Below are 14,369 nucleotides of genomic sequence, written 5' to 3'. Positions count from 1 at the left end.
GAGGAGGTTAGGGACAGCATAAGTCTCTAAGGAACTTGGAAGCAAGGTTTCCAGGACCTTGAGGAGCTAGCTGTTGTTAGGATAATGTCATTTACTACTGTCTAGTAAGACCCCAGTCATGAGACCCTTCAGCTGTATATCAGGGAGCCATATGTTTGGAGGATGATCACTAACTTATATCTTGGGGTGGAGGGGTAGAGAAAAAGGAAGTTTCCAAAGGGATTTTTGATGTTTTTTGTTTTTTAAAAAAGATTTTATTTACTTGACAGTGAGAGAGGGAACACAAGCAGGGGGAGTGGGAAAGGGAGAGGCAGGCTTCCCACTGAGCAGGGAGCCCGACGTGGGGCTCAATCCCAGGACCCTGGGATCACGACCTGAGCCAAAGGCAGACACCTAACGACTGAGCCACCCAGGCGCCCCAGGATTTTCGACGTTAAAGAAGACTTACAGGATCCTGGTGGTCGGGCTAATGTCAAACTAAGGCTGCCTTTTGCCTTTAGCAAAGTATTAACATTGAGGCAGCTGAGTTTCTGGAGGAAGGTCACCCTGTCTGTCCCAAGTACTTGTCAATGGGCTGTAAGTTGTAAGGAAGTTTAATTTTTTTTCTATATTTCTTTGGCCTTTGTTCTGCACATCATTACCCACACACCCACTGAGGGCTTCCTTAAGTCTGTTTCAGGAAAGGTAGCAAACAAGCAGATACCTACTCATAATAAAGGGAGGAGAAACTAAAGAGGAGAAGGAGCAGATAGAAGAATGCATAGTTGAGCTCTTCTTACCCTTTTGTGAGCTATCAGGAGGCAGTTGGAATGTTCATGTTCACAAGCAATTTCATAGTCGGGGATCAGATCCACCAAGTCACGGACAAAGTGTATCACCTCCTCGTGCCAAGGCACATTGGCCATGGTGAGACTGCTTGCTGAACTCTCCCCACAGTAGGTGACACCCTGGGGAAGCATTACAACAGTTACAGATAATTACAGACCTATTTAAATGTCATCGAACAAGAGTGTCAAAGCCAGAAAGGCTTCTAGAGATAATCTACCCAACCCCAACCCACCCAATCCAATCCAATCCAATCCAGTCCAATCCAATGCAAAGGTGAAGAAAGTAATAGTGCATTAGAGATGATAAAATCTGCTTAGGAGCTCACACAAGTAGGCAGGAGCTCCCAGGCCAGTGCCCTCCCCACCCTGTGACTGCAGTGCTCAGGTACCCTTGCTTCATGCTCATGCGGTCACAATCTATGCTAGGGCAGAGCACTGTATTTGAACCAATAACGTATCTTTTCATTCAGATTCCTTTGTGCACTATAATAGATTAATTTTCAAGGAATTATAATCTCCTGGACCACTAATGGAGGCATGGTTGACACCCACAAAAATTCAGTGAACAACTTACTCACTGGGAAAATAAATGAGCTCCCATTTTCCAGTGCAGCTGAAGTTTCATAAGATTGGTAAGGTTTTCCTGTAAAGGGCCAGCTAGGGATCCCTTTGAAATTATTCTTTAAGGAGATCACTTGGTAATGCATTTTGTAAATGGATATGTATAAACACAGATTCACGCCAAACAGGAAATACATTTGTGGCTATAAATACATCCCTTTCACACACTTACATGTATAAGCATGTGTCTCACCTCTCCAGAAATTTCTGAAGCTTCTAAGTCTTTTGAACTCTCCCTGACGGCCCAGGCATATAGGACCCCAAAGTTTCATAATTAAGTTCTCTCTTTGGTAAGTTACATAATGATGCATTTACCAATAATAAGGAATATCTTAACTTTGTAGGCTCTTTAAATACTCCAGGATCAAACTTTCTTGACAAGTGTTTTGAATATTCTAGATATGCTACTACTAAGGAGGGAATAACTGAAATAAAAAGACATCCACTCACACTCTCTTTCACACACACATGGATGTGGACACATATGCGCACGCGTGCACACGCGCGCGCACACACACACACACACAGATTGGAGGGGGTATGGTGCCACTTTATGAAAAAACCCACAGATGAGCACTGTAGAGTGACCGTGACCCTGCAGATGGTGAAGCTAGGAGTTGGCTGAAGACTCAGATGAGCTCTGCAAAATGCTTGACTCCAGATGGCTGTTCAAAAAGATTACTGGTATGCTAAACCAAGATGACCTTTGCTGAACATAAACTAGAAGCGACCCAGCTTAGTTGTAATAAACAAGAGCATCTTCCCTATCAGCCCGATGATTTACAGAATTCATTAAACTGAGCTTGAGATTTAGGTGAATTTAAAAAAGCAAATAATATAACAGTTTTAAAAATCTTTAGGTATGGCTGCAAAATTGTGCTACGTTTCCCCAAATGTATACAAAACACAAAAATGATTTACTGGTAGGTCAAATTAGTCATAAAAATGAACTTTATTTCAATTTAAATGCTGTTTATGATATGTGAATTATATGAACAAGCATGTACACAATAGCTAATACAAAGGAATTTACTGTTCATATTTAAGAAGTTCCTTGAAACAGAGGCTTGAGATGAGAACTTATATTTACAACAAGGGCTTTGGAAAACATTTTAATATTTCCTACTTAGCAATAATAAATCATGAGACATTAAGCACAGACTTGCTTTGGAAAGGCAATGAGAGAATGAATGCCACAGCTGTATTATTATGCCTTCATGTGACACTTTCCCATTCGTTCACATAGTGCTTCATACTTAGCCAAATTCTTTTACATAAAAGTTCTCATTTCGGCCAGACCAAATCCTCTGGGGTAGGCAGTGCGAGCAACTTTCTGGGCCAACCACAGAGCCCCAGTGTTCTCTGTGACAGAAGTGCTCTGGGCAGAAATCGGTGTCAGTGAATTAGTCTATGGAGAGCCACCTTTGGGAAGCCCGAGCCCTCCCTCAGTCAGGCTCCTAATGCCCCCTCCTCTGGTGCTCCCTTCTCTTCTCTGGCTACTTCACTCCATCCTACACTCCTACACATCCTAACCGATGACTTGCCCTGATTTTATTCCTGATCTCGCTACCTAAATTGTCTAAAAAGGCTTCATTTTCTGTATCACAGCGGTCTGCTACCTTCTCATCCTACCACCACCCTGCCCCCACCCCCTCTATCACCAGCACCAACTTTTCCCCTCACGATTTTGAAAAAAGAATGAACTCAAGAAAACAGATGGGAGGGGCGCCTGGGTGGCTCAGTTGGTTAAGCGACTGCCTTCGGCTCAGGTCATGATCCTGGAGTCCCCGGATCGAGTCCTGCATCGGGCTCCCTGCCCGGCAGGGAGTCTGCTTCTCCCTCTGACCCTCCTCCCTCTCATGCTCTCTGTCTCTCATTCTCTCTGTCTCAAATAAATAAATAAAATCTTTAAAAAAAAAAAAAAGAAAACAGATGGGTACAATGTGGCAATTGAAAAGCACTCACTTCAGAATCTATAGATTAAGGAGTGACAAGCAGACCCAAAGAAAGTTCCTGAAGAACAGGACAACTTATGCATCTCTGGGTTTGCAGTGAAAAGCATAACCCACACCATGACATTGGTGCTTTTCAGATGGATCGCTCTGTTCTAGGACATGAAGGCCATAAGGTCTTTCACTGGCTGCTTGGACAGTTTGCCTGGGGATTGAAGGTCTGTAGGAAGAGCAGTATTTTGTCAGTCTGACTATTTGATATTTTAATTAAACTGACTGGGTGTCAAAAGACCCCTGATATTGTTTTTGTCTCCTATAGTCTGATGAGAAATGTTGTCTTCATGACTTTTTGCACAATATACCCAAAACATGACACTCTATCCTAAAAATGTTTGAATAGCTCTTCCCACAAAAAAAAAACAGCCTAAGCTTCTCAGCACAGCACGAGGCTTTCCTACGGAACTGCCCCATTAGTTTTTACCTGGCTAAATTTTCCACCATGTCTTTGATCTCTGTTCAGGAACTCCTCCTCCATCTGATCCCATCTCATCATATCCTGTACATAGCTTTTACCAGATAACTGGTATAATTCTGTCTAAATTCTGAGCTTATAGAGGGAAGGGCTGCCCGTGTTTTTCTCTGTATCCCCAACCAATCTATGCTGAATGACCTAAAGATCAAGTCATATATTCTTCTATATGTCATTAAACTCCAGAACCCTCTTGTGATCTAACATAAAATTTCATTCACATTATTCAGGATTTTTCTGCTCTTTAATGATCAGTTATGAAGCAAGCTGGGGACCGCTATGTGAATAACTGGTAATATTCTTTACCTTTGTGCAAAGAAAGGGAGCGAGGTCAGGCTAAGACATTTGTTTTACAAAATGCACTCTGCAAGGAATGAGCTCTGTAGACAGTTACGGTGCCAAAATCGTAAAGGAGGTTTAAATCATCTGACAACAAATTATTACCGAGCACTTACTATCCTCAAGGTGCAATGCAAGGGAGAGAATATAAAGACAGTATTTCATTTACAAATGGATTGTGTTATGAAAGTTTCTCAATACGGCAGATGTTTATAACATGAAACACATTTTCACAAACAAGCAAGCAAATAATGATCACTAAGTTTCTTGGGCTAGCAAATAAAGGCCTCTTTAAGTCTAATGAAGCTAAAATGTATGTTCATTCACAGGGAATAAAACAGAAAAATGTTTTATAAGACTAGCAGTGAAAGAAAAGAGGGAACCAATATAATAAAGAAAAAGCTTCTATTGATTTAGTTTAAATAAATGTGCTTAATGAAAAGTGATCTAAATATTTACTGAATCCAGGCATATATTATCCTACTGCATTCTCAAAACAAACCTATTAAAGTGATACTATTATTCTAATTTTAATATTGAGGAAATTTAGGCTCAAAGAGGATCAGTAACCTGGCCCAGGCTACATCAGTACTTTTTAGGAATGTATCAAAGCTGTGCTCCTCCCCATTCCCCGCAAGACTCCAGTGTGTGCAGACTAGGAGAGACCCTTGTGCGTGCACGCACACTCACACACACCTGGAAAAGACAAGAGACATGAACAAGTAATGTGTTTGCTTCTGCAGGGAGCCCCAGGCCTATCACTAGCCTAGTGTCAATTTGTATTATCAATCTCACATCTTCAGGGCATTTACGTGACCCTGAGGTACTATTAAAATTTTAATGCCATGCCCTAGTGAGGGTCAGACCCTGGGAGACTTCTTTTTTTAATCAAGAGCACAGGTGAAGGACAAGCTTCCAAGTACCATTCTATGTCAGTGGGTAAATTTTACCCTAATTTGTGCTTTCACTGGAAGTGAAAGGGCCTAGTGTTTGGTGCTTTAAACCCAAGCCCTATCTCTACCAGAGCTACGAAGTACCACCAGGGTGGTCTCTCTTTTTCAAGCCCCGAAGGAACTCCCTTACGGACCTGACAGATGGCTATGCTTTCAAAAGTATGTTTATTTTAACACAGTTACTTCTAAATGTTTGTTTTTGGAGGAATCTGAGGTTACTTAGCCTACCATATTGCTAGCTCTCATCAAATGTTTTTCAGGGAGGGCTTGTTATTACTATTTTTAAAACTCCTCCATTTCAGAAAATTTTTCACTTTAATTAATAAGACAACAACAATAATGAAAATGCTTTTTCAGACCTTAAGCAGTTTAACTCTATTCAACAGGAAAGCCTGCCTTCTCCTTGACTGATTTCATTTCAAACACTGGGATTACAAAAGTAATGGACGCTCACTGTAATAATTCGCAGAGCACGGAAATGTGAAAAATAAAATTCCTAAGCCTCTCCCTGTCCTTCTTCTACATACAACACTGTGAACAGTCTTATATCCTTCCATACTTTCCTTATATCAATATATCCAAATGTATATGGTTAAAAATATAATCCATAAATATTCTAGAACTTGTTCTGCTTCCTAAGTATACTATATTCGGCAAACATCCCTTTTGCTACTTCAGCTTAAAAGGAAGATACTTCGGGGCGCCTGGGTGGCTCAGTCGTTAAGCGTCTGCCTTCGGCTCAGGTCATGATCCCAGGGTCCTGGGATCGAGCCCCACATCGGGCTCCCTGCTCTGCGGGAGGCCTGCTTCTCCCTCTCCCACTCCCCCTGCTTGCGTTCCCTCTCTCGCTGTGTCTCTCTCTGTCAAATAAATAAAATAAAATAAATAAAAAATAAAAAATAAAAAAGGAAGATACTTCATTAACCTGCAGGACAAATCAGGGCTGAATTTAACAAAGCATGTGATCCAGTCCTCAACGGCTCAGGTATGGATAAGGCAGGCCGTTTCTCCCTCAGGCCTTCTACAAGAGACGAGCTGATCGTCACCACGCTTTCCCCTGATACAACTGTTATGTGTTAGGTTATATTTTACCATTCACGTAAGAAATTAAAATTGAGATTAGATTACGTATTTCTCTAAAATTTTTTAAACAAGATCTCTCCAAGTGACTCACTTTACTTCTGTAGACTTTGCCTTGTTTAGTAAGACCATCCATTTCCCAAACAACATATCCCTATCAAACGTTGTATCTCTGGTGCTTTGATGAGGCCTGGCACATGGAGAGAGCTGAACAATATCTGTTGGATGCAAGGGTAAAATAGTAAAATGGAACTCTAGTTTGAAAGACGCTATGTTATTACAACACCTCAGCTGTAGACAGAAGTTACGTTACTAGTCTGTCAAACTAAAAAATACTCATCAGAGAATTACACTGTTTACAAAGTAGTCATCTTTCTTTTAAAAATAATACTGGGTGATTCTTTTCTGTAAACAAGGAAGGAAGGAAAGGAGGGAGGGAGAAAAAAGGTGACCGTGTGATCCAGCCAATTTGCTTTATAATAGAAGTTTTACTGCAACATTGTTGGAGGCAGCATTCTTTAACAGCTAAATCACACATCAAAACACCATTAATCCCTGACGCTGGCAAGGTTTTCTTAAGCTGACACACACACTGCAGATGCAGTTTGCATCTTTGCATCATTAGAGCTCTCGCCAAGAGTAGCCTTTTTAAAATTAAGAGCAGTTTCAAAAGAAAAGAGTATCTTTGACCTGACTAGAGATGGAATGCTGCACACTCAGACAGCAACATTTCATCTCTTCCCACCTCCCTGGCCCTCCAGAGTACAGTACCACAGAAAGCGGGACTTACTAAAAGACAGCTGTGAAACTGAATCGCCCCTGAAATGACATGGAGTACAACCGCTTCATACGCATACACTGAAGGGTGGAGCTTTCAGAGACCGGGCGAATTTTCCAGTCACTTTCTCTCATTGTGTGGATTCTTAGTTGTCCAAAAAAACCATCTGCCTCGTAACACTCCACAGCTTTAACCACCATGGCATGCTGATGGCTTCCAAATTATTACGGCCAGCCCTGTCTTATCCCCAGAACTCCAGGCTTATATAAACTATGGCCTATTTGGACCTGGACCTGTACACTGAAAAGATCTCTCAAATGATTGAGGCCAACACAGAACTCGTGAAATGACCCGCAGACTTGCCGCCCTCCTCCACTGGTCTTTACCGCCTCAGTAAATTGTTCCACATCCACACGATCACTTCAGCCAAAAACCCAGGTGCTGTTCTTTTTTTTTTTTTTTAAAGATTTTATTTATTTATTTGACAGAGAGAGAAATAGTGAGAGCAGGAACACAAGCAGGGGGAATGGGAGAGGGAGAAGCAGGCTTCTTGCCGAGCAGGGAGCCCGATGTGGGACTCGATCCCAGGACCCTGGGATCATGACCTGAGCCGAAGGCAGACGCTTAACGACGGAGCCACCCAGGCGCCCCCAGGTGCTATTCTTGATTCTGTTTGTTCTTTCACTCCCTGCATCTCAACTGGCAACAAGGTCTGTCGGTTCCACTTCCAAAATTTATCCCCAGTGCACCCACTCCTCTCCAACTATATCGCCAATGACCTTCCCCAAGCCACCACATCTCTTGCTTTATAACTGGTCTACCTGCTCCTACTCTGAATCTCTGTAACCCGCTCATGACAGCAGCAAGGTGATCTTCTAAAATCACAAATCAGATCACATCACACGCCAGCTTAAAACCTTTGCCCAGCACACCTACTATTCAAAAAGTTTACCATTAAACTTAGTATAAAACCCAGTTCTTTTCTTGCTTGAAAGTTCTAACAGAATTTGGCCCCATTCCACCTCTGTGATTCACCTTGTGTCTCTGCCAACTCCAGCTGTCCCACTGAGATCACATGAGACCTCTCAATGCTACCTGTGCCAACAGCGCAGAGTGCTCTGACCCCAAGCCTCTGTGGACCGCATTGCTTCCTACTATTTAGGAATCAGTTGTAAAAAAGTCAGCTCCTCAGGAAAGTCCTCCTTATGAAATCTGAAACAGCCCATCACAATATCTACCAAAACAATATCTGCCCTTTGGCACATCAATCCATTTACAGGAATCCATCCCAAAGAAACACTGGCAAAAACAGGCCAGAGACAACCAGACATGACTGCCTCCTGCTGTAAGTATACAATACCACCGACCAATCTTGAAATGCAAACACACACACACAACACACACACCCCTGATCAATCTTCTCTTGATCTTACTTCCAATCTATAGGAAATACAGGGGGCACAGGAACGTGCAATCAGCAAAATCTACAATAAAGACACAGGGAACTAGCCAGGATAAATGATCCATTTTCTTCAACAAAAATTATTGGTGTGGGAGGTGGGACCGAGGAGAGAGAACACACTGAAGAGGAACTAACAAACTAAAAGAAATTGAAGAGAGAAATAATCCAATTTCAGTCAATGACCCTTATTTGGACCCAGATTCACGAAGACTGTTTAAATAAGAAGAAATAATTGGTCAAGTTTAAAACCTTCTATTTTCGATACTTGAATGACTATTGTTAATACCGTACAGTTGTTAGAACAGTATTCTGAATAAGTGTTTAAAGTGAGGATATATCTTTTAGAGACATAGACTGAAACAGTTACGGATGAGTCATATAATGTGGGACTTTGCTTCAAAATAACAGGGTAAGGCAGAGAAAATGGGTAGGGGTAGAGTAGAAACAAGACTGGTCAGAGTTGGTAACTTTTGAAGTCAGGCGATGATTGGATGGAGGGTCATTAGACCAATCTCTACTTCTGTTTATGTTTGAAATTTTCCACAATAAAAGTTTATTTTAAAGCCAACCAATTCCTCACTATAACACTATTTTATTTCTCAAAATATTAATGTTACAATGTAGTTTTTGATTATTCATTTTGTGTTGACTGTCTACCTCTCTATAAATATAAGCTTTATAAGAGCAAAAGCTTAGTCTTTACTGTTTTTATCCCCAATGCCTAGAACAGTGCCAGGTTCTTGATCAATACTTCTGAATGAATAAATAAAACATCTGGGATCCCCCTGTAGAGTTTTAAAAGATGCTAACTTCACCGTGGCCAACAAAGCACCATGGGAAATATGATGACACTAGCCAGAAGGAGCTTACCTTCACTTCGATGAAGTCGGGATTCCCCAGGGACACCAGCTCAGCATAGGCCTGGAGTTCATCCACATTCCATGCTTTCACTAGAGTCAGTCTGTACACAGTACGCTGTTGCTAAAACAGAGGAAAAGCCAACTTTGTTTTTATCTTGGTGGAAGTCACACCTAGGAAGATTCTCAAATTTCTTCAATGAGAACCCAGCTTAGGTGAAATTCAGTATGAACTTTTGTAAGTCGAAGTTATATTTTGTAGAAAGATGAAAAAAATGTACACAATATAGTAAGATTCCCCTAAGCCTTTTAGGGGCACAGATGCTAGCATTTATCTTTTCTCACTCATAATCTCTAACACTAGACTAGGCACCCAAATGTTTCTTGACAACCACACAATGAATTAGATTTAGTAAGGAACAGCAAACTGACCAAATAGTTTAAGACTGTTGAAAATTAATTCACATAACCTTCAGGCTTTCAGGTACCAATCACTCAAGTGTTTATGATAAGAATTTCTAATGACTCTTGTCTTCTTTCCTGCTCTCTCGTCACTTAATGATCTTGTTGGCAGAAAAGGCACATTTATGAACTGTCAGTGTTGTCACCTGTTTACCCTTTAACCAAAAGAGGTACTGGTTTTCTGAAAAGCAATTAGACACCAGACATCAAAGGCTTTAAAAAGTTTATGCTCTTTGACTTACTGTAACTCCCTTCCAGGACCCAAGACAAATTTTTAAATGTTCAAAGGCTTATTTCACCATCTCAGAACATTACTAATAATAGTTGAAAACCTAAAGCAAGAGCGGGCGCAGGATCTATGACTTGCCTCTAACCAACAGTGTATGGTAAAGGTGATGTGATGTATGTGCTTATGTGTGAATGATTACATCCATCTGCAGCAAGTTCTCAGGCAATATCCATGGTTTAAGTAGCAAGGTTCAAAATACTTGAGAGAAAAACAAAGTGAGGTGAGAAATGAACAAAATGACATCAACCTCTCTACTTTTATCTATGTTTGAAGATTTCTGTAATTAGTGAAAAAGAAGAAACACTTGAGATCTTTAGTGAAAAAAACTAATGAACAGTATTAGGCAGCCATACCATAAAATTTTCTCAAAAATTATTTTAAAATACAGTATATAATGCATGAAAAGACAGAAATCTTCCAAATTCCTCTTACATAACTAGAATTCATCTAACAAAAATGGCAGAGAACTGCAGACCCCTCTCATTTGTACTTATATACACAAAAATCTTACAGAAATTTTAGCAGATAAGATTCGGCACTATGTTAAAAATTCTAGGAATGTGGGGCACGCCTGTGTGGCTTAGTCAGTTGAGCGTCCGACTCTTGATTTCGGCTTAGGTCATGATCTTGGGGTCGTGGGATGGAGCCCCGCATCGGGCTCTGCGCTCAGCGAGGAGTCTGCTTGAGATTCTCTCTCCCTCTCTCCCTCTGCCCCTCCCCGGGCTCATGGTCTCTCTCTAAAATAAATAAATAAAATCTTAAAAAAAATTCTAGGAATGCAAAGATGATTCATTACATGGTTCAACACAGAAAAATCCATGTGGTCATCTTCAGAGATACACAAAGATACTTGATATAACTTAACAGCCATCCCTAATTTTAAAACAAAGTAGAATAAACAATCAAAGACCATCTGGTAACTAAACAATTAAAACACGTTCTTAACATAAAGGAAACACTTTCCAGTCAATAGTCAAATTCATTCTCAGTCATTTAAAAAATACAGGCATTCCCATTTAGTCAGACTAACAGAAGAATGTCCATTCTGTTGTTTTTATCAACACTTCCCCTGAAAGCTAAAATCAAAGCAATAAGGCAAGGGAACAAGAATTACTGGATACTATACAAAAAATAATTACTTGCAAATGATATAACTGACTTCTTGGAAACCTAAGAAAGTCAACTAAAAAATTATGCTACGGAAAAGTGGCCAGTTACTAAATAAAAGTATAAAAACGAACAACTTTCCTGGCATAGATTAGTGGAGTAAATATGGGTGCTGGGGCCAGACTGAATCCCAGACCACATACTTAGCTACCTTTATCCCTCTGTTCTCAGTTTCTTCTTCTTTTTTTTTTTTAAGATTTTTATTTAATTACTTGAGAGAGAGCACAGAGAGAGAGGGAGAAGCAGACTTCCTGCTGAGCAGAGAGCCTGACGTGGGGGCTCAATCCCAGGATCCCCGGGATCATGACCTGAGCCGAAGGCAGATGCTTAACAACTGAACCACCAGGCGCCCGTGTTCTCAGTTTCCACCCTGTGTAAAATGGGGGTCCTACACAGGATAAAAAGCATGAATCCATGTAGAACTTAGAACCCAGACTGACACCAGTAGGTCCTAAACAGTATTAGCTACTAGATCCCAGCAATGACCACTATGAAATGCAAGGCAAAGCAAATTCTACTTAAATTGTAAAATACATTTATAAAATACCTAGTAATTAGTTTGTGAAATAACATGGACAGTCAAGAAAATAAACTTTTCTTTCTTAGAGAGTCAAAAGTTATATGTGCGTTTTTTACTGGGGGGCGTCAATACCCCTAATATCCACATTGTTCAAGGGCCAACTGTATAAATGATACACATATCTTATATATTACAGTATATTATATGTATTATAGTATACTATTATATATAACATATAATGGATATATATCATACCCAAAAGAATGAACAAACTTCATAATACAAACTAACCTATCCAGTGGCCTTGATAAATTCACTTAATTTTAATTGTTTATTTTACTGGACTTTGTATACAAAGTGTCATCTGCAATAAAGTTTTTTTACTTCAAAAAAAAAAAAAAGAAAAGAAAAGAAACTTTTCTGAGACCTGAACAAAACCTCACCTACATGGAGAGCCATGATATATTTATAAGCAGAATGTTAACTCCAGTGGGAGTTTAAAATTCCTTTGAACAAACAAACTGGCCATGATACCAACGGTAACAATAGCAGGAGTTAGCAATCACTTAGCACTTACCACACGCTGTGGTTTTAAGTGGTTAATATCATAGCAAAGATTCCAATATTTGTCCAATCTTTACAACAAATCTTACAAAATAGGTCTGATTATTATCTTCACATTACAGTTATGAAATTGAGGCCTAGAGCGGTTGAATGAATTTCCCAAAGTTACACAGCTGGAAAGCAGCAAGGCTGGGATGTGAACCCAAAGAGTACGGCTCTCTCTAACCGTAACCCTAACCTTTTAAAATTGTGAAATGAAACATACAAAGAGAAATGTATATAAAACATGTATGTGTAGCTAAAGGGGTTAATATAAAGAAAACACCCATCGCTCAGCCGCCATCTGTTCCCTTTGTCCCAAAGAAACCTAATATCCTGATGTTCACATTACTGTTTTAGATTTTTGCCTGTTTGAAAGCTACATAAATGGAACCATTGTTCTTTTGTGTCTTGCTTCTGTCATTCAACGTATTTATATAAAATGCATCCATGTCACTGGATGTTGACATTTTCTCATTTTCTTTGTCATCCAGTATTCCATTATTGGAATATACAACAATTTATTCAACCATTCCCCCACTGATAGACATTTGGATCACTTCCACTTTTTAGCTGTTACATAAAAAATGCTGTTACATTTTTATGACACTGGAGTTTAATTCTGCCTGTTCTAGGAAACTGTATGAAATGCTATTATGACATATATTCTTTTAGGTCTGGCTTCTTTCATGGAATTTGACGTTTGTGAGATTATCCATACTGTTGGACCTAGCTGTACAGACATGTTCATTCCCATTCAGTGCTCCATTATACGAATATACTACTCGTGAAAGTTGCCTGTTTTTTCCCAGTTTGGATCTCTTACAAAATAACGTTGCCATCAGCATTATTATACTTAACTTTTGGGATGCACGAGAGCACATATTTTTTCTTGGATGCACCTCAGTGCAGAAATGCCAGGTCACTGGATGTGTATTCACGCAATGCTAGCAGATACTGCCAGCCCAGCTCCCGAGGTCACTCCACCGTACTTTCACCCGCCGTGTCTCGGAGCTCCAGTTTTTCTTCACAACACTTGGTGGTGTTAGTCTTCAAATTCTGCCACCCTTGCATTGTTTTATTTTGTATTTGCCTGATTACTAAAGAAGTTGATTATGTTTCTGGCCATTTGGATGTTGGCTTTTGTGAAGTACTTGTTCTCGTGTTTTTAAATATTTCTCTAACGGGCTGTCTTTTTCCTACTGATTTTTTTTTTTCAAATTCTTTTTATATTCTGGCTATAAGAGGGCTATTATAAATGTCTTAGAAATATTTCTACACACTTTATGGCTTTCCTTTTCACGTTCTTCGTATCTTTTGATCAGCAGAAATAACTAATTTTCATACCTTTTTATCTATAGCATATTTATAATCAAATCACTGTAGACAAAGAGAAGCATTATGGGGTTACTGGAAAAGGAATATTATTGGACTTGATTAGATTAGTTTATTTCAAATTATCAACTTCACATTCTGGGTTTTGCTGTGTCTGTGGGGAGCTTGCTCAATGGAATCATTTCAGAGACTTTATTTAAAGTCTGTTTAAAATTAGTTAAAGCAGTTCCTAAGGCTCTAGGAGAACAAAAGGGTGTTAGACTAGTTAGATTAGATTAAAACAAAAACTGGGTGCAGATGTTGCTTGAAAGGTGAAAGCTGGAATTTCCTTTGCAAAGGAAATACTTAACACTGTTATTTTATCCTTCTTTTTGTTAAAAAAAGAAAAAAGTGTAAACTGGATGGTATTCATTTAATTTGAATTAAACTTGTTTTTTTTTTCCAGTTTGGGGATTTAGTACTTTTAATTTGCATAGGCTCTGGATTGGTTATTACTGCAGAATTTTCTGAATGTGGCATATTATCTGTAGGGACAGGTACAGTGTGATACCACAGAATACAAAAATGAGCATGAAGGTATTTAATTCAGGCAAAC

At 39.6% G+C, this 14,369-nt stretch overlaps 1 protein-coding gene across 4 annotated transcripts in view; it reads right to left on the bottom strand.

Annotated features, from left to right (window-relative positions):
- The window catches only part of LOC123844709 (S-adenosyl-L-methionine-dependent tRNA 4-demethylwyosine synthase TYW1), a 205,474-nt gene that overhangs the window by 24,164 nt on the left and 166,941 nt on the right, over positions 1 to 14,369 (bottom strand). For 3 of the 4 annotated variants that reach the window (XM_045875473.3, XM_045875472.3, XM_054507621.2), the window contains 2 exons: positions 9,412 to 9,522; positions 780 to 947 (listed from right to left, as the gene is read on the bottom strand). In XM_045875473.3, the coding sequence (XP_045731429.1) occupies positions 780 to 947; positions 9,412 to 9,522 (279 nt within the window). The remainder of the gene's footprint in view (positions 1 to 779; positions 948 to 9,411; positions 9,523 to 14,369) is intronic. The other variant, XM_045875474.3, reaches the window with a different exon arrangement.

The sequence above is a fragment of the Mirounga angustirostris genome, unplaced genomic scaffold (assembly GCF_029215605.1).
Source record: "Mirounga angustirostris isolate CCGP_5_RB_7025 unplaced genomic scaffold, mMirAng1.0.hap1 SCAF_5, whole genome shotgun sequence".
NCBI lineage: Eukaryota > Metazoa > Chordata > Mammalia > Carnivora > Phocidae > Mirounga > Mirounga angustirostris.
This window is presented reverse-complemented; position numbering and strand designations above follow the sequence as displayed.